Source organism: Ptiloglossa arizonensis, chromosome 10, assembly GCF_051014685.1.
Source record: "Ptiloglossa arizonensis isolate GNS036 chromosome 10, iyPtiAriz1_principal, whole genome shotgun sequence".
Classification (NCBI taxonomy): Eukaryota; Metazoa; Arthropoda; class Insecta; order Hymenoptera; family Colletidae; genus Ptiloglossa; species Ptiloglossa arizonensis.
In genome coordinates, this window is record NC_135057.1 from 16,607,867 (window position 1) to 16,629,298 (window position 21,432).

Genomic DNA, 21,432 nt, shown 5'->3' on the forward strand with positions numbered 1-21,432 from the left:
TTTTCGTTTTTCCGTTTGATACGTACTTCGATGGTGCTTGATCAATTTTACTTATGTTCATTTTTTTTTTTTTCTTTTTTGCTTCATTGTTAGTTCACGAACTAAGATATTCTCTACGGAACGTTCTAATCGCTAATGGGTGCGCGTCAGTGTGTTCGAAAACGGCTTATCTACGGTAATTCTGGAAATACTTTTCCATGGACTTTTTCTCTTCGACTCTTCGCACTCGCGTCTGCTCGTTACGGGGCTACACTACTGTTTTCGATCGATTTCAAATACAGTAAGACCCATCGTACATCGAACACAGCTAAGCTTAGCTTAGCTCAATCCAGACGGATTGCCGATCGACAGTTTTCTAATCTAATACGCGTTGAACACTATCGAGGCACGATCCAGCGACGAAACGAATAATTTCATACCACGCGGCACAAGAGAAACATAGGTATGGATAGAATACGAAACGTATCTACAAGCTTTTACGAACACAAAAATTAAAATTATTTCAATTCGTTATTATCGGCTGGTGTACCATTGTATCGGTAAAAATTTGTTCACAATGGACACTGTACGCGGAAAACTTTCTACAAATTGTGCTAGGCTGTGCCAGGCTGTGTCCGAAATGTGGCTCTCTACTTATAAACGTTAATCGTAAAATACTGGGCTAGGCTTAGGCTCTACGCAATGCGCGGCGTTCCTAAGACTCTATTTATCCGAACTCCATTTAATCGGTCGAAACTTTCGTCAATTTTCAATCGACATCGTTGTTGTATCGGCAAATTGGAATTTTCAATATTTCAGTTACAAATTGAATCGCCCTAAAATATTAGTCGAGACCAAAGTCAGTGGACGTCCTCGAATTCGATTTAACGAACGTCAGCTCCGAGTGTCCGATTGGAAAAATCATTGATAAAGGGGAGAGCTGTCCCCTGACAAGTACGGATAAACAGAGTTCTAATCTACAATCCTTCAAGAAGTTTTCACGAGTTTTGTAACATTCGCCCAACGATATTTGCTCTTTAAAAATATATCCTTAAAATTTTCAAACGCAACCCGGGACGGTCTATCATAACGAACGAATTCTTATCGTATCCTTTCTTTTGTACACTCTTTGCATTATTCCCAAGAGTTTCATTCGCAATATAATTCTGATATTAATGGAGTTCTCGGTTAACGCTTTCCTTTCGTCGCGTAATGTTTGTTTTTTGGAAACGAGTCGAAACTAAGGCTCCAAGAGTGCAAAGAGCCGAAACACCGACACAGTTTCTACCATTTCTCTCGCTTTTTCACGCCGTGTTCTTAAAGTGTGAAAATATATTCTACCACGAGGACAAGATTCAGAAAGATATATCCAGTTTAAAAGTCTCCGAGTATTTCTACGGTATCGTTGAAACGAGAAGACCTTCGTCGTTACATGCATATTGACAGTGTTATAACATCCACTCGATTGATCGACGTACCCTTAATATCGCTATCTCGAACGCTGCTCTTCTTCGCTTATCTCTACTTAATCACCGTAAGGAGAATGTTTCGTGTCGTATCTCCCTCGTTTAACGTTGTTCGCGCGTGTAAGCGCTATTTCTGCGACGAGCGATTACGCGACACCTGTATCTGAATTTTTTTTCCGTTTCTTTTTGTCTCGAGTTTCCGAACTGTTCCTCGAACGGTTATCAGGGGGGAATCGTTCGAGGACGCGCGACAGCTTCCTTTTAACGACACTTAAATCCAAGAGAGTCCGCTGTTTGCCTTAAACTGTGACACCGATCGAGAACACTTCGTTCCAAGTGTTCGAATCTTATATTAGGGATATGTTCGATAGGGATATGTGAGCTGGTATCGAGAAAGGAAATCAAGTGCGCGCGATAAGAATGCAAGTTAAAATATTTTGGAGCCTTTTACGGTCTGGGTCGTTACAGTTGAGGTTTTTCGAGGCTTCCGGGTTGTTGGGGTGTGTTTGTAAGCTTTCTGGAAGAACGTTGGGTCGTTTCGCGAGCATTGCAGTTACAATTGAAACGAAAACGAGTGACCGTTCAAAGGTAAGTACGTCTTCCATCGTGAATCGCTAGAGAAGCTCGATAGGGATAGTCGTTTACAAGCGTCTTCTCAGTCCCGTTATTTATAAATCATAGATTTTTGCGAGCGTTATTCGAGGCCGTGACAAAGCTACCTGCAATGCTGACGAAATATCGCAACACTCGTAATTCGTCTGGACGAACGCAAACCGTTTGTGTTACCCGCGAGGAGGAAAGGACTGCTCAAGGAGGAGCTCTTTACGTTCTTACAAGATATTTAGACACCTGGATCGAATTGAGCGCCAACGAGATAGAATCTCGAATTCTATCCCTCTTTTTTCATTTGAATTCCTCGGGTCTGTCGACCCGCACAACTCTTTCAACTACCACCAGAAATCGGCGCGCACAGAAGAAAAATGTTACACGAGCATAAACGCTAAATGGACCTTAACTACGATACGAGACACAAAATGTAAAACATCTTTACCCGCTAAGGTATCGCTAACGAATCGAATGGAAACACTCCGGGAGTATCCAGCGCACCAAACAAGAAGACCGTTCGTCGTTCACGGTGGCCATTCGGTAATACAATTCTTCCCGGACACATTCCATCGCTCTTCTTTTAAAATTACACGTCGATACAACGAAAAGAAAGTGTTTCTTTTTTCCCTTAGCGTCTACGGTATGTATTTGCTCCTTAACGGCTAACAACTTGAGGGACATAGCAGGGCTGCTCCGCGATAATCCGAACGTTGGAAAACATGCTTACCGCTTAATATCCTAAAAGATGAACGGTGAAAAACGGGAGACAGATACAGAGGAAAAGGGGAACAAGATAAAAAGATAGAATTTTACATTACTACCTACGATTCTCGACTCGTTCTGTACACTCGTTACAATTAGTAGCTTAACGTCGCAGTTAGACGAACTTATTGCAGTATCGTGCGCGACTCGACTCGATCTTTGTACACTTATACCTCGAATAATTGATCCGTACAGATATTTTGTTCGATCGACACCTCGGTGTCGAGATTATTCTCCGACGAACGATAACCGCTGTCCCGCGACCGAGTATGCTTTATCGTATTATCACATTGGCTGCGTTATTGTCGCTAATAACAGGGTCGATCATCGATGTTTGTACTTAAAGAAATCGAGTACGGTTATTGTCCAGAATCGGGTCTAATCAAATCGGAAACGTAGCAATTGGTATCCGTGAACATTCTCGAGGTTCAAAGAATAGGGATGGTTCGGGTCGGGCGCCCGATAACGACACGCTCGGAACCGTAAACTTAACTTTTCTGCTTTCGTTTTTATCAGGGGATCCGATCTAGGTGCAGTTTACGGAACAATATCAACTTAAGGTCACTTTCTCGACGATGAATCGCGCGATTCTTCTTTGTTCAAGAGACAGACCGGTGGGAATAGCCAAAGATCACGGGGAGGGAATAGCCTATCAATGGCCCCGATCGACCAATTGATTTTGCTCCGACTTCGGTTACCTCGTACGAACGAACGTGCTTGAACGCGTACCACTCGTTTAACAACGGACACGGTTGTCAAAGACGAGACGCTACTCGCCGATTTCGATACGTTTCATTGTCTCGAGGAAAAATATAGACATCCTTTCTATTGTGCGAATAGACTTAACATTACAACACCGTATTATTGTCTGTTCGGGTAAGTTCGACGATGACGATCGATTTCCGTGATAATACAATAATTATTGTCTGGAACCGAACTCTGGAACGGGACAGCAACACGGAGACCGATCATTTTAAACATTTGTCGCGCCTTGACTCGCGTTCCGTTGATTTCTCTGGAGCAGCCCCTTGAAAATCCAATTCGGCAAGTTGGTATTCTTATTATTGTCATTCACAGAAGTAGGAGTTTTATCCGCTTACGTATTGGACACTCCGCCTCGCTCTCTCGAAGGACTCGCTTAGAAAAAACAAAGGACGAGGAAAGAAAGGGAATGGGGGACAGAAGGACGGGCAGAAAGCGGTGAAAATGGAAGATAAGAACGGTCGAATACTCTACAAGTCGCGGATGCAGAAAATTCCGTTCGATCCTCCGTAGAATCGCCGCCGAGTATTGCCGGAGAATTGGTATCCAGACGCGAGACAACCGCCAAGTAAATTCTTTTCGTTATTGTCGCTTAATTAACTTACAATGGTAGTTAGCACGTATCCCTACTTAACACTGGTTTTGATGCTTCTCGCGTAAGAGCTAAAACAGCTGTGTCCAATGCATATTCGTCGCTCGAGTTTCACACGATTTGTTTTGCGAGAAATTGACCCTGATCGTCGAGGACGAGACGAAACAAGAGAGAAGCATAGAAACAAAATCGATGCTAGACGTTCATCTAATTATCACCGTTACGTGAACATTTACGAGAGGTAATTGCGAGCGGTGAATAGTATTTGGACACCGCTGGGGGCTAAATGACGTAAATTTTCGAAATTTCTTCTTTATATGTATACGCGTACCTCGTGTTACGCGTATGTGCTTAATACATGTATATACGTATGCGTGCGTGTATATATATATATATATATATATATATATATATATATATATATATATATATATATATGTATACATATATGCACGCACACATACATACAGACATATATAAATATATGTAATATATATGTAATACATATGTTAGGTATGTATGCATACGTAGTTAAATACAGACTGGTCTTCGTGCGATAAGCAATTGGAATTACAAAGAATTTTCGCTGCTGACAATTTTGAGGACACCCCGTTACTTAGAACCTGGACACACGAAAACTCAAAAAATCGATCTCAAGAGAGAGACAGAGAGATATTCCGATACGTTGATCCCTACTGTTTTAGAATGATTATGTATTTCTCTGATTTCTTGGTTGCACATCTCTCCATTCCTTGTACGTATCGCACCCGCTATCGTATACCGTTTTCTCCGAATCTCTCACTTTCTCCTCCTCTTTGAAAACTTTTAACAAAGGAAATAGGTTTCCGAGATAACCACGTTCGGTTCTTTCATTTTGCTCAACTTTTAACAAGTGCATTGTCCAATTTTTTGTACGCTACCTTTTTACACATTACGGGTGAACTTTTTCCCTCATTTTTACATCATTATTCGCGTTAGACCTTTAAAGCGATCCTCGTAAAATACAGATTCCGTGATTGAAATTTGCAACGAAAGCGATTTGGAATCTCGAAAAGTAACCGATTCTCTCGTCGCGTCTACGCGAAACGAAATACATTGTACGCTATCGAAATATTGTCCTTCTTCTTAAATTTTTGACGCGCGACGCGCTGTTCAACACGCAAGAAACCAGTTCCTAAGTACTACAGGGGTATCTCCTGTTCGAGTGGTTCCTAATTCGTGTAATTAAAGAAGTTCATTATCTGTACCCAAGGCACATTTTATACTTTCATTCCGTTTTAGGAAGGTCCACTCTATAGTATGTACATATTATAGCATTGTTACACGTATAGGGGGATAGTTTGTAACTTGTGTCGCCCTTAATTATAATGTCCGATGTTACCTTGTACATAATTCTCGTTTCTTCGTCAACGATTCCTTCGTCGTCCGCTACTCTACGTATTATTGTCAAGTCGACAGCACTTATAAATGTATATCTTAAGAGCTACTCGATTTTAAAGTTACGTTATATTCAACTATAGCTTTGTGCAAAATTTACATTGTACGTATCGTACCACCGACGCTTTCCCCCATATTCCTTTAATTTATCGCGCATCAATGTACTCGACGCTGTTTTCTACGAGTTACGTATTGTCGAGCCCGTGAACATCATTCGTTTCTCATTATTGTCAAAATTTCCGTGTTCACCCGTTCTTGATTTGTTATTGTCAGAAGTATCCCCTTTCCGTTTTCCCTAAGTAGTTTTTTAAATTCTTAAACATTAAAAATCACTTCGAATCTCGTTCTCCTCTTATGTCGTGTTCAATGTGTGTATGTATGTATATATCTGTATATATGTATACATATGTATAAATATACATATACATATATCGTATAATACGAAATATTGAATCTGATAGATCTTAAAAATATTCTGCTAATCTTTTTATGTTAGATTAAACCTTACTTGCTAAGTACTTTCTTACAACCTTGTATCGTGTATCAGCCGATTTTGATAATCAAAATGTTTTATCACCATCGTTACTTAGGCGAGTTTCTTTTCGTCGATCCGTTTACGCCTCTCTTTTGGCTTCTCCTCTCATGCTCGGTACGTTACCCCGCGTAGTTTGTGCCAGATGATCAAGGGATTCATCTTGAGAGCTTCAAGAGACCGACGACGAGCGTTGTGATCATCCAAATGATCGGTACGGTTGTGTGCGCGCTGTTGACAACGTGTATCTTCCAGCCCATGTTATTGTGTTGGTAACACTGGAGAAATAAAGTTTCAACGTTAAATCGTATTCTGTTACGACGTGTTATCGCTCTGATAGGTAAAAACCCGAGACGATCTAGAAACGTAATTGCGTTAAAATATACAATTTTTTATGAATCTCGGTTCTTTAGATCAGTCCACCTCCTGGCAACGGAGAACACGATTCATCTTTAAGAGAAAATTTGCAAATTTTTACTTCAAGGTATTATACTTTTAATCCCACTCGATTACATATTTACGATTCTGTAATCCACTAAATTTTCTACTTATGGTAGATCGTACCTGATAGTACACCAAATCCGGAGTGTCTTCGGCCACGGTCCAGATAAGTTTGGCCGGTTCGCCTTCCTTGCACTCCAGCATAAGGGTTTCAAAGAAATCTTCGAAGGTTTCCATATCCTCGCTCATATCCACGGTCTTGGGAACCCATGCGCAGTAACGGCCAACCGCGTCCGGATAAGGATATCCGTCAGCGTTGTATTTTACCCCGGCAAACACTCTTTCCTCCATCTGCTCTTCCTCGGTCTTTTGAGCGAAACCACCCTCTCGACTATCGGTGATATAAAACGGATGGTACCTGCACCATAAAAGTGGATTACTGCATTGTTCGTGAATTAACACGTATGTATTTTGTTTTCGTAAAACAGGGAAGAAGGAATTCCTCGAAAACAATGTCTCGATATAGCGTGCAATTTGAAGAAATTGCAACGAATTCTGTGAATGAATGACAACCGTTTGAACCAGCTACGTCGAGTGTGCAAATTCCGTGTAATTATTGGTAATTTAAAATTTTAACTCGCCTCGCCGGATCGGAGGGTTCGTTACCACCCTCCACTATGAACGTGTAGGTCTGTCCTCTCTCGACGGTGAGTTCTGGGATCAGCAAGTCGTTGATGTACCACGCGACGCCCCAAGGATGTTCACCTGCGACGTACATTATTGACAATGTGATACCTAACTCTGGAATGCAATTTGCTTTGCATTTACAAATTTTATTTTATAGAACACAGAGTATTCGTCGCGCCAAAATGCTAGCGACTACGAGATCTATTTGACTTGGTTTTCAGGTCACAAACGTATTTCCGAGCGGGATGTATTTCGATTCTGGTCGAGATTCGCAAAAAGTTAGCAAATCCGTGCACAAGGTACGAAACGTGTACCTTTTATCGTTGCATCGGTGCGCTAGATATTCGGTATAATAAAAGTTCTTTGACGGAGCTACGTATATTTGAAAATGTTCAACCAAACGACGATCACTCGGCAATTGTCACCTGTGATTCTCGAATATCCTCTTTTTCCACCGCTGGGTCCGATTCTTGCGCCAAAGACAGTTTCGTTGGTGATTTGCGCCGGTGGCCAAGTTTTGACGTCAGACACTTCCGGGTAATTGTAGAGCGAATTTTTACAATCTTGGACGTGTTTCTTCGTAAAATCGATACGAATGTCCTCGGTGGTCTTGTCGAAACTCTCGTGGGCATTGGCTTCTCCTCGGTAATTTAACTCTCCTATCGCTGCAATCACGTTGGTCTCCGAATCCGGGATCATTCTGTCTTTCACTGGCTCGTTGGTCCTTAAAGGTCTCATGTAGGTAACTGAAAGCAACGCGTAGACCTTGTTAGAATAGACAAACGAGAAATGTTTCTCGAGATGTACCCATACCTGTTGTCACCCCGTTTTTCCGTTCTCCGTGCAAAAGGACGGCGTCGTTTTTCCCTCCAACCCTTTCGTCCGGACATACGCCCTTCTTGCCATCGCACTGCGCGTAACCCGACATATAGTAGTCCTCGGCGATGAAATTTCCCGTTCTGTTGTTGTAAGCGATCACGACGACGTCGCCACCGATCATTTCAGATTTTCCCTCGCTACCGGACAAACCGAAGGCAACGTACTGGTCCTCCCTGATGCGTCCCGATACCCTTATCTGTATGTCCTCGTCGATCATCTCCCATTGTACCTGCACACGGCCTTTCAGCATCTCTTTACAATTGGTCAGCTCGTATTTGAGCAGAGGCGGTGTCGGTGTGCTACTCTGAAAAAGATTTCAAAGGTTTTCTCAGATAGGAGTTTAGACAGTTGCGTAACAAACGATTTGTTTTTTAACACCCGAGGGATTGTTCGTCCAATCGAATATGTCAGTTTGCGTTACTTACAGGATCGTACCACCAAGGCGGCTATCCCCGATAAAATCACATTTTATTAATCAAATTTTTGGTATTTACCAGACAGTAAGTTTCGTGTAAATTTCATTCGAAACGGATGAACACGACAGCGATGAAATTTCAACGTTCGGTTAATGATTCGTTTCCAGTTACCGTGATTTTGGTTTGACCGAGGGCAGGCGGGACGTCGAGGTCTTTCGGAATGAAAACGTGGCCGAAATTGTGCTTGTACGCGACGCACCACACCGACAGCCAGTTGATGTCGTACACGGTCAGATTTCCTGGTAAAACTATTTCGATGTCCTCCCCTTGGTATTCTCTCAACGGAGCCAAACTGTGGAAACGGTGTTATCGGTCAAAGGACGTTTATTTGGACGCGGGCTCGAGAGTTTCCTTCAATTGTATTAATTCGAACGATACTCGTTAACTTTAATTGCGCCGAGTGTGTAATGAAATTCTTGGATGTTACCGGACGGTAAACAGTACCTTCTCTTCTCGTTGGGCACTTTGGTCCCGAACGTGTTGGGTTCCGAGTCGTTTCCGACCCAGAAATAAGTGTCTGGACCAGCGCCGTCGTAATGTAAATTCGGAATGTAGAAAGTTTTGCTATCTAGAATGGTGATGTTTCCGCTGCGAAGACCGTGGGCCAACCTTGAAAATTCTGGCAACACCCTCACCTTTGGCACTGTCAAATTCTGCGGAATTGGAACGCTGCCGAAGTTCAACTGCGACAAATTAAAAAATACTGATCGATTCCCCGACAAAAAACGTACTTACGATTGCGTTGCCACCGGTCCGTGAATATTTCATTATTTTCAAAGTCGCGCAAATAACTTTCCATCGACCGAGCGCGAGTATTTCTCTTAAAATTAAAACACTAGGTCTCTACGCCCTGGACCAGTTAGAAGGAAATTTCAGGCTATCGAGATGTTAAAACGGAACCACCGAAGCGGCCACCGAAAGTTGAATCTTTCCGCGAAGGGTCAGAGGATCGAAAGCGTGGTTTCGCCGCTTTCAAACGGTAACCGTCGTCTCATCAACCTGGTAATCTTTCAGAGACCGCATATTTATACCCTCGCAGTCGAAAAAGTCGATCTATCATTCCTTACCCCCTGTTGAAGCTGACATACCGATAGGGGATGGTTTGGGGTCGTTTATATTCTAAGTTCCGTCAAACGTCTGAATAAGTGAGACGAGGAGGGAAAGGAGGTTGAGGGAACGCGAGAACGGGAAGGAAAATGGTGAAAGTAAAAAGAAAGATCTCAAGCGGGACCTCGTAAAATCCGAGAAACGGATTCCACCCTCTATACAGGGTGATCTACTCCCTTACCCCCGGGGGAACGTTTTATGGGAGAAAATTCAACGTTCGCGAGACGATTTCTCGACTCATTCCGAAACCCCGGACAAATCTATTCGCTTACGATACAGTTTTATACGCTTCTTCCTCCCACGTTCTGCTTTCGCCCTTCCATTTTGTATTTGCGCTTCCTGTATTATTTATCGCAGGTTCAATTTTGTTTATCATAGTGGGAATGCTTCTAATAATCACAGAACGTATAACCGCGTATTTCTACGTAAGATTGCTTTTGCTATCGATCTATTGCCCCGGATTTTTGTGTCGATTCCGTCGAATCGAATTAAAAAATTCTCTCTCTTTCTCTCTCTCTCTCTTTATGTGTGTGGATATATGCATATAAATGTACGTGTGCGCACCGTTGCGCACCGATTATCCGACTCTGTCGCTTCCTATTTTTCTATTGTCTTTTTTTATCGGTCCTTGAGAAAGTGTGCCAAGAGTCGAAGATTGAAAAGTCGGTGAATATCTTCGACGCCTTCGATATTCTGCTCAAGGCTACTGTATACGTGCCCTGATTCCGCCGCTTCGAGATGTTCTTTGGAACCGATTTCCAGACTTTTGTCTACAAAGAAATCGATACACGCGATACCTTGAACCGACGATATGAGTTTCCATATCAGGATCGTTCGATTCTTTAAATTATTTGCTTTTCCCTTTCGGTGCGCCGTCGTTTGATAAACGTAGCCGAAACTCGACCATGAGATTCCAGGGTAAAAGAAGTTTTAACAAACTTGAAAATCATTCCGTAAACTCGACACGTAAGAGTCGATATCGAGAGAAATTTTGAACAACATTTCGGTCGAAATTATTCTTTTGCAAAACTTCCGAGTCTAAATTTGTTTCCAGCGCTTTATCTTTGAAGTATCTGTCCACGAAGATGAGTTTCCATTAATGTATTTAAATACTCGAACGGTAGCAAATTCTGAACGAAGAGGACACAAGCTTTAGAAATGTTTGTCAACGAGACTTCAGCTCGAGGAAGACCGATTAATAATTTTCCGCTAAGCCCGGAAGCTAACCGGGCAAGAGAAGAACTTCTTCATTACCTGAACCGGCAGGTTTCAAAAGCGACAGAGTACGAAGACGGTCGCAGTGTTACTCTCAGAAATTAATCTTGCACCGATATTTCCTCTTCTTTCGAGCGTCCGGTCAGTAAATTAACGTTGACCTTTATTTTTAAACGGTGAAGAAATACGTTTCCGTGAAATTGAATACGAAGCAACCGGACGAAATATTATGCGCGTACTCGGTCTGTATTAGTTTCGGTCGAGACGTGGATTAAATATTGGTCGAATCTTGCACCGGGTCGAATCATATCCGTATTAATTTAAGTCCGACACAGGTCAAATCCAAGTTAGGTCACCAGTTATGCTCGCGCTAGATTTGAATTTAGGTTTAGGTCAAGTCTGTGTCTGGTTCGAAGTTATGTTCAGCTTTGGTTCGAGTCTAGGTTAATTCTAGATTTGTCAATGTACTCGGGTCGCAGTTGGGTCGCGTCTAGCGTGTATTTTTTTAGATAGTAGAGCTCCATAGTGGATTCATCGGGTGGGTACCACGGAAAGTATTAGTTTCTCGGGTTACGTTCGAGTTCCCCCAGACCGCGCGTCGTCGAATGCTAATTCCATCGTTAATAATAATTATCGGCAAACTGGGCCTACGTCCTCCCGGGGATTCGAAATTTGCACGCGCATTAATCCCATTTCGTTTAAGGGCTCGTCAATCATATCCACCCTCGGTGGCTCGTTGTGTGCGCGCGTCCATGGAACGCGGAGATCCCGAGTACCAACGAAACGAGACTCCAACTTAATGGTATTTCGAGTGGTCGCGATCTACTCAAAATTGGTCTTTTAACCAATACACGACTCCAGAGTTCATCAGACATCTTTTACGTCGAATTACGCGAACGAATTACGCATCGATGTAAATAAATAAACGCGTGGAAGGGTTGCGATCGAGTCGATCGATAATCGAACTTGACGGTGTTTGTCTACGATTTTTCCGTTAAAATCAAACAGACGGTGCGTACCGTTTAATTCTCAAGTTGCAATATTTTTCATTGAATAATTTCGTTCGCAGTTCTACGATATGCAAACGCCAACGCACGGGATTTGCTTCGATCGTTTCGACTGCCATCTCATCGTCAGCTTCAAGTGTCAATTTCTGCCCGAAAGGTATATTACGTGCTCCCCGCAAAGTTCCTATTGTTTTCATTAAAATCGCCAAAGGCCGAAAGCATTGGGAATGCCGATAATTTGACATTAATTACGGAACGAATAACGTGAACACGTCAACGGTACGGATGGTAATTAGCAGCCCTTTATTAGCGAGTTTCCAATAAACTTTCGACACCTGAAAAGTCAAGGTAGGAAGTTGTTTCGAGTTTCGTGGAAATAAGACTTCCGAACTTAGACAAAATCGTCGATCGAAAAGAGAAAAGAGTATAAATTATCCTCTGACGCGAAAGTCGGTTAAATAGGCCCAACACTGGCCGAAGTATCCACTAGTACGATCGTTTTCTTAACGAAGAAAGAGGCTAAATTTTCAAAAAAAAAAAAAAAAAAAAAAAAAAAATACGGCCGCTTAGCTTCGCTTCGATCTGCACGCGCATGACAAAGACAACGTCAAGTTAGTATAAACCGGGATGCGGTGTTCGCGAGGGTTCCTCTTCAATTCGATACCTTTGATCTGGTCGTTATGCGCCGGCCGAAGTTTCGATGGGGGTTACTGTAGCCCCCTAATAGACTGTTTATCTCATAAGCCCGGATTTAGATTCGGATCGGGTTCTATTATGCAAGACTTAAGTCCGTACGCACCGACGCACGAATTTCTTCGAATCTAATGTTCTCCACGCGTGGTGGGATACATTTTTAATCATTGAAAAAGAATTCAAAGTGCGATTCCGTGTCCTTTATTTTTATTTAATTTTTTAAACGAAGTTGGAAGATACCTGCAGAGAGAAATGCTGCGAGATATAGATCTTTCATCGAATATATACTTCTTTTTTTTTTTAAATTCACTGTGCATCGGCTGACTCAAACCGAACCGTTGAAGCGTCGCAGATTCGATAAATAATTCGATCGCTGTATTAATTTTATCCAAAATTATCGGCGAAAGTAAATTTCTCCACGAGTTTAAAGAAGGGGGCGAAATCGATAAAAAAGAACACCGTGTAAGGAGGAATCCAATCCATCGATGCTTTTTCCTCTCAGCTTTTTAGGAGAAATGAAACGCGACTGCGTCAACGTTACGTTGATCTGGATTAAGATCCACGCAGAACCCCCTGGACGCAATTCACAGGGGGTGGTCCCCGTGGACGGGCACGATACGGCCGATATCGATATACTCGTTATAGCGCAGGCGACTGCTCGAGCAGTCGATATTCAATCAAATAAATCCCCCTAACAAACTGGAGAGTCGGAGATACCATCAAGAAACAATCCCGGGGAAAGGGAGCGATGGTGCAATCAAAAATGGAGAAATCTAATAATTTGCCCGTGCAACTGGAAAAACACGATGCCCGTATTATTCTTACGCTCGAACAACGATGTTGTCGCGTAAACGGTCGTCGCGGTACACTTTCGTAATTCCCGATCGATGGAGGAGTCTAGTATTGCTTTCAGGTGTTGTTTCGATCTTTGTCCAGAGAATCGGTCACTTTGATAGATACTACTCTGGATGAAAAACCTGTAGAGCTATTCGTTTCGTAAGAAATATTTGCATACGTACGTACGCGTGTACCTACATTCGGATAAAAGTTCACTCCGTGGAGAAAAAATACGTCTCTCGTTTCTCCAAAATTCCTGCTCCTGTTTATCGTAACGTTATCATTTTATTATTCTCTGTTTGCCGATTGTTCGGACCCCCGTTACGATTATCCCCACACGGGACGCTAACGATCGCGTTTCGTTGGTGCGCGCGAGGAAAGCGAAGAAGGGGATCACGACCTATCGAAGAGATTTCGAACAGGTCATAGCTGTATATTATTTTAGCGCCTTATCAGGTCCGTATCATCCCCAGTCAGCCCGGTACTCCACCCTCGCGCTGGTCACCCCCCATTGCGAGGCGCGCGTTCTTACGGAAATTGAGACATCGAGCCTCGTTAGGTTCGATAGCAACGCCCCTTATCCCTGTTCTCCATCGAACGAGAGCAAACGCACATTGTGTTACACTTTATTGTTCCCGGGGCAGGCTGTAGTCTGTCGTGATTATCGTCGGATGTCGTTTCTAACGGACGATTAAATTGATAACGCGATTCCGAACGTTATCTTAACGCCGGGAGCCCGGCACGGGATCGAGGATGTCGGAGACTCGTTGTTTAATCGTTCGAGGCATCGTTGGAAAAATTTCACTTCGATCCTTTGCGTTTACACTTGCTTACTTTGAGACGAGTAGTCGGTTTTCGCGTTCGTTTGTTCAATTCGAAAGCTAAATACACTATACGGTAAAAAAAAAAAAAATGGGAAACATCGTCGCGTTTAACAAGGTTGAGATGTATCGTACTTTTACGAACCTCTCGTAAAACTCCAATCTGCAGTCTGGGTGCGAGCAATTGGCTGCGAGAACCTTGAAACCCGAGCTAAAAAGGACCGTTTTCAACGGAGCGTCCGTCGGGCTTTAAGTAGGTGATGAATTAAACGAACCTCCCTTCTCGTAATACCTCTATATCTTAGGCGGTGGATTTAATGGAACTTTTTTAACCGAAACTTTATACTAGCCGGGATAAGCTCCCGTTAAATACGTTCCGGCAGTCTAATTACACGGATTTCTCGCGTCACGTCCAACTTCTTTCTAGTCGAGTAGAGTCCCCTGACCCCTTGGGGATTGGTACTCGTTTATTCGTCGACGAATATTCCGGGTTCCGTGATTGACAAACGCTCGATACAATTATCGTGGTATCGAGGGTGGAATCGGCCGCCAAGAAGACAATAGAGTCTGACCGTGTCTCGATGCTCGATTCCAAACGAACAGTGGTACATCCTCGAACATTGTGCGCGAAAGTTCGAAGGTGCTTCGTTCGCTCGATGTGGGATAGTCGTTCGGGTAGACTTTGACCTTCGCTCGCGATAATCCTTGGGAATTTAATTACACCTAGGCTCTCGGTAGGTTATCAGAGAGTGGCGTGTACCGCGATTTCTGAACAGGACCGAGCAATTGCCAAGGTATACAACGTCGCCGGTCGAGCAACATCAGCAGCAGATTCCCACCCTGTCCTGCACAGTACGGCGAAACTTTCTCAGCGACAGGAGAACCGGTGGGCGGTCCTCCGGGATACCTGGAACTTTCGCAAGTTCTCGTCCAATCGGCGTGTCGAGAGCGAGAAAGATATATATACACACACACTCACACACACGCACGCGCGCATACACATCTATCTGTCTGTAGGTATAGAGGGGAAACGGATGGCAGAGGGTGTGAAAGAGAAGTCACCGGCCAGGGAGAAAATCGGTCGAAAAGAGACACACGTTCAGCGAACGAGGGAGAGAAAGTGTACAGCGCAAGGGACGAGGATAAGAACAGCGAAAGAGGGAGAGCGAGGGCTAACTCGGTGCAGAATGAAAAATGATAAACTTTTCGCTGAAATACGCCGGTGGTCAGAAACGCGATGTTAAACTTCTCTCCGCTTCGGCTGGTTTTGTCTCTCTCGGTTCCTCTTTCCCTGGCGACGTCGATGCGTTCTCCTTCTGTTCCATCGTCGGCCAACCACATCGCCCGGTATTTCATTTCCACGTCTACTCGCGTGTACATACTCGACCACTTATGTGTATCCGAATGCTGGCTACGCAGGTACTGTTCATATGTACCAGGGAAATGCTCGGTCGGCCAAACCCCTCCCCCCTCGCCAACGGAGGAGTTACTTGCACGGTGAAAAACTCCGGGCGCAGGATTTTATACTCGTGTTAATTTTACACTTTTTCCGTGTTGCGTCGTTCAGAATTTGCAACGCGCGTGATAACGCTCGTTCCCTCGTTAAGATCGCCGCGCCTCAACGAACGCGACAAGACGCGACGATAAACCGGCGGAATTCGGACTTTTCTACGTCCAAGATGGATCAGCGATGATGGAACGGTTCCTGGAATATCGATAGCTCGCAACGGTTTTTTGCAGCTAATTTTATACACTTTTGGCGAAGTTCCAGCGATACTTGCCTCGCTTTGCGGCCTTGTATGCGTAACTGCAGCATCGTGCACCTGATGCATCGTTGTAGGTGCTCTGAAATGTGTGCGACGCTTTGGGGTGGTTTCAAAATGGCGTCTCGTTACAGTACACGCTACCCTCCAATTCGCAGTTCCCGTTATGCGATCGTAATTGAGTTTCTCTCGTGAAAATATGCACGAAAATGAACATTCCTTTTTTATATACGTACATTACCGTCGAAAGTGAAGACCGCGGTAAGCGCGCAATAATAAATTTATACGCGTATTTGAGGTTTTAACGAAAGCGTATATCGAAACGTGCGATGTTCAGAGTTTTCGGTAAACGTGTGTACCTCTATGTGTGTGCACACTTATCGCGATAGTTCGGTGAACGAAACATTTATAAAACAACGAACAGCAACGAAGATTTTTCTATTATCCGGTCGGAACGAAATATTCGTAAACGTTGCCTGCTACTTTGCGAAATCTTGAAAAAGAAAAAGAGACGAACGCAATATATCCAGCTTTCTGTATTCCCTTTGACAGCCTTTGCCTTTTTTATCGAGTTGCATCGATGGCCCACTTTTTCAACGGACGAAAAAAGAAAGATCGAATAAGATTCTTGCACGGTTCACCCTCCATTTCTTCCATCGCTGAAAATCCTCGTTAGCGATGTCAAAGAGCCGTAGCTCCTTTCGCTGTCCCCGATCGCAGCACCTTCGTCCTTTCGAAGCGAATCCTGGATCCCTCGAGGTGCGAGCGTGGCCATCGGCCAGGATGGCCTCAAAATGGCGGCTCTTTGAAGTCTCGAAAACCAGGTAAGTACTTACAAAGGGATGGTCAAACGTCGCGGGAAGATTTTTTACCGTGACACCGTCGTAGTCGTTGCAAGATTAAAAATTAAAAAAAAAAAAACAGCCGTAAAGACCGAGAGAGGTACAAAAGTCGAGAAAAATCACGGAGGCTACAATAACGGAATAAAGAAACGGGGGTCACAGAGGACGCGCCGCGGTGCGATGCGCGAAAGAAAGAAGACGTGGAAGCGGTAGCGAAGCAAAATAATTTTTCAAAAAATAGCAGAGAGCGGGAGGGGAGGGGTGGGGAGGGGGAAAGGGTGAGCGGGTGTGGAAGACTGCAGATACACCGGTACAAAAGACGAAAGCGGAAGTGAGCGCGAGAACGGAGACGACCAGGACGGGGAGGGGAAGAATTTTGGAGGGAAAGAGGAAGTGGAACCGAGACAGAGAAAGGTTAGACCGAGGGTGGAATGGGAGGAGGGGATGGTGGAGGACAGAGGGCAGAAGGGTGGGAAGATAGAGGAGAAGAGAAAGGGGAGAGCATCCTCGTGTAGCAGCCGGCAGCCAGTCAGCCAGCCCCGGCCAACATCGACCCGGCGAGCTGCTCTCTGCCCATGCGCAACAATCTTACCCCAGGACTAGTGATGGGCCCGATCCAATTCCCGACTTACAACTTCGCGTTACTTTTCTAAAACGAAATCTATGCATTCTCGTGGAAATAAATGCTCCCGTTTCGCGATAAAGTCCCGCGATCACAACGATCGCGACGCTCCGATCTACACGCGCCCAGGGAACTTCTTCGATCCTCTCCGGAACTGATTCCAGAAAAAACGGAGATCGCTTGTTCCGATGGTTGAATTGTTGCTACGAGTTTTCACACTTTTGCAACTTTTTTCCCTTTGAATTTTTATCGGGTCGTTTCGTGACACTTCGCGCCCCTACCAGCAAATTTTGCTTCAACGAAGTAACGGTGGCCATCTTCTTGTACCGTTTCTTCCTACCTGTAGATTTGATAATTTTTTAACGTCCTTTCCGTAAAAGATCATTATACGATATTATGCGATACACGGTACGCGGAACAGCATTAACGACAATATTTTCCTCGTCCCAGGATCCAAAATATTGTTCAATGTATTTGGGAATAACTATTCTTCTTTTTCGCAACTGCGAAAACAGTGGCCATGTCAGCCGCGAAATATTTCGAGACGTTATTATTTGTTTCCGATCGGCGATTAACGTCTACCGGCTGGAAAGAGCGAAACGGAACGCCATAGAACGTTTTCCGCGAAGTCCTTCAACGTGACTGGAAAATATTTGTCGTTCCAGCACAATACACATTGTCGATGCGAACGATTTATACGAGAGCCATTGCTCGTGTTTTCCCAGCACCGTTGGACAGAGTTTTTGCCTCGTAAGAAACGTACAATTTGCGACACTGTCTTCCCGATAAATGGTCGATGAAAATTTCGCGAAAGAATATTAATTATTACACGCTTCGACGAGTGTTCGTAAAAACGTGCCGCCCTTGTGCAAGATACTCGCGTAGTAGTCCTGCAATTATTTTTGAAGAGCGGATAGCGGTGACAATAGTGGCCCTATCGAGAATCCTATTTCGAAAACGAGGCACGGTTTTCGTGTTTAGAATCTGCTCGAAACGGTTATTAATTGACGTTCTCGCGGCCTAGGATCGTCCACTTGGTGCCAGAAGCAGCCGTACTTCGTCATACCTCCCCGAAAACTATGAGGCGTTTAATTAACTCCAGTGTTCGTGGAAAGAGAACGAGAATTCAGATGCAAATGTCGTGACACGCCCACGGGACGACCCTTTCTTCTTCCGCTTAAAACACAACCATCACCGAAGCTCGCTGGTTGGTCGAATACCTTCCCGATGAAATTTAAACTCGAACCGATGATATATAATTCACCGTATAAAAAACCTAATCGCCGTATCTTCGAATCGATCGAAAAACCCTTTGATCGAATTTTAGAATCTTTCGACAAAAACGTGAACGATATTCTTCGATCCGGTTTCGATAACCGTTTACTCGTTGATAAATTAATCGCAGCGAATACACGTATACGTTGAACAACGACGCGGTAAACCGCGAATAACGAGTTCCGTCGCAAAATTCTAATCGCGCGGGTGTTTATCGCTGTGTTTTTTTTTTTCCTTTTTTTTTTCGCAACGTGCATGCGCGGCAATCGCGCGAAAGATACACAGAAAGATTAAATTTGCGCAGCACGAACCGCGCTCGTAATGTGGAAGGCACGTACGAGATCGAGGGATAAAGCGATTCGGTTTTTTCATTTCCGTGCGAGTGTTCCGCAGTAGTTTGCGTCGCGCACTGATCAGCCGGACGGTTGAACACTGTAATAATAGCCCGGGAAAGATTTTTTTAACGCGCATTCTGTGCATGTTCTGTATTCCTCGGGAGCTATTTCTGGGATCTAGTTCGCGCGAACCTTTTCGTGCATTCGACGCAGACTCGCGAGTACGTATCGCGAGGACGTTCCTAAATTTCACCGTACCCTGTTACCCAGCTACTAAATATCCACTAACGTTCTTCGAGTTTTCCGCAGGCGCGATACGATTTCTTATCAACGGTATCGAAAAGAGAAAACGATCCGATTCTAGCGTAACTCTTGCTGCGTATCCAGGAGGGATCTTTTCGCCGATGGTGCCCCTTTTTCGGCCAACCGGAGCTCCCCATGGGTAACCGATGAGACACGGTATCGCGAGGCGTCGCAGAGAGGAGAAAAGAACGAGACGAAAGACCGATCAACGGCTTTAATGTTTTGAATTCCCCGAGGAAGTCCCGTGGATAAGATCCCAAAGCCGTAGGCCGGCCGGTTTCCCCCAACGGGTGTAAAAGTGCCGAGACCGTTTTGGACGTTGGTCAGCGAGGGGAACGCTGGAAAAAAATTACTAAATCCTATCCGAATCGGTGGTCCATTGAGTTGGCGGTTTGATATCGACCGAGGATAACTCTCCGTTCCATTTCAAAGGGAACCGAGAGCGTCGCGGAGCCGGTGTATCGTGCGCGAGAGGGAGGGAAATCGAGGGAAAAGGAAAGCGGAACAAGAAGAAGGCTTATTCCGACAATACATCCTTCGACGTAACGCGAGGGTGTGCCGACTGATAGACAGCTCCTGTCTACCAGATACCCGAGCAAAAACCTACGTCTACCCCTGTGTGTATCAGCCACCTTACCCACCCCCGAGGAATCGGTACACCCCGTCAGACCGCTTCGAGTCCTCTGTGAATCACGAATAGAATGGAGGAGCACGTATCGCCGGGAAAACAAGAGTGCTTCTGGGGGATCTCCGAGATTTTTGGTTATACGGGAACAAACACGACGCGGGGAGAAGTTTCATTTACGATTTGTACAAATCACGGCGGTAAATCATCCCTGGAACGGTCGAAAGCCAAAAGATAAAGATCTCTCGAATATTTTCTATCGCTCCGTATTAATCGGTAGAATTATTAATTGTTTTCGATATCGAATGTATCTTATTAAACGAGATTCTATCCCTGGGCAGTATAATCGTTCACCTTCCGTCGATTGTTGCTTCCAGCGTGTAAGATAGATTGTTTAGAGGCGAACGCTTTAATCTTTTGCGGAGCGCCGTTCCCCGAAACGTTACGAGAGCCCTTTCTGTATTCCTATCGTAAAATCGCGATCGTAGGTTGATCGCTTCCCCCGAGGTCTGGCTTCCAGTCACGTTCCCGATCGGTGCACTCAACGAGAAGGACAGATCGATTTATAACGAAAGGTTCGACGATCACTTACGGACTCGGATCGTAACGGGACACCCTGTAGAACGGACCATAGGCGGCGGACAGCGCGTTTTGCGGTGACAGAGCGTGTCTGATGGAGGGTTGTCACGGTACGGGAGCACCCCTCAGACTTCGATATTAAAGCCCTCCTAATATAAGAGCAAAAGCTCTGGCTCTCCACCGTCGATATGCTCGTTTCAAACCGTTCTCCCTATCCCCGGTTCTCTAAAATCTTCCAGCAGCCGATACCGACTTTTGTCCGCGAAACCGACCGGGCTGGATTCGTGTGCAAGCGAGTGGGTGCGAGAGGGTGGATCGCGAAAGGGATGGACAGATTTATTAAGTCTCGGACGACTTCCTCGGATGAGCGTGCAAGTATATTGGACCGTAAAATGCGCATAAAACGGTGAAAATTTCGACGGTCTGGGTTCTACGTCCGACGTAACGAGAGCCGACGATTGTAAATTTGATCACCGATGAAATATTTATTGCTCGTTTCCTTTCGATGATTTTCGAGAAGCGTTCGGTCGCTTCGTATCAAATTTGTTCGTTTTTCCCGTACGCGATCCATTTTTCAAAAGCCAATCGTCGGTGTCCGGTAGAAACGCCAACGAACCGTTGGTAAAACGAGTCGCTCGATCAAAGACGGAATTATTCCGGACGGGAAAAATCCAAGTCGGAAGGGAGAGAGGAGAGAGAAACGACTTAAATGCATGCTTAGCTGCGTGCACACAACGGAGCCTCGGTGCACGTGCACGAAAACGCGTGCACGCCCCTGGTCTCAGCTTC

At 44.6% G+C, this 21,432-nt stretch overlaps 1 protein-coding gene across 3 annotated transcripts in view; it reads right to left on the reverse strand.

The window, feature by feature from the left end:
• Positions 1-4,684: 4,684 nt before the first annotated feature.
• Positions 4,685-21,432, reverse strand: part of LOC143152120 (protein Skeletor, isoforms B/C) — a 34,684-nt gene continuing 17,936 nt past the window's right edge. For 2 of the 3 annotated variants that reach the window (XM_076321857.1, XM_076321856.1), the window contains exons 5-12: positions 9,064-9,302; positions 8,731-8,911; positions 8,569-8,589; positions 8,078-8,447; positions 7,690-8,010; positions 7,219-7,342; positions 6,701-6,995; positions 4,685-6,414 (exon numbers count right to left, since the gene is read on the reverse strand). In XM_076321857.1, the coding sequence (XP_076177972.1) occupies positions 6,295-6,414; positions 6,701-6,995; positions 7,219-7,342; positions 7,690-8,010; positions 8,078-8,447; positions 8,569-8,589; positions 8,731-8,911; positions 9,064-9,302 (1,671 nt within the window). In that variant the 3' untranslated portion in view covers positions 4,685-6,294. The remainder of the gene's footprint in view (positions 6,415-6,700; positions 6,996-7,218; positions 7,343-7,689; positions 8,011-8,077; positions 8,448-8,568; positions 8,590-8,730; positions 8,912-9,063; positions 9,303-21,432) is intronic. The other variant, XM_076321858.1, reaches the window with a different exon arrangement.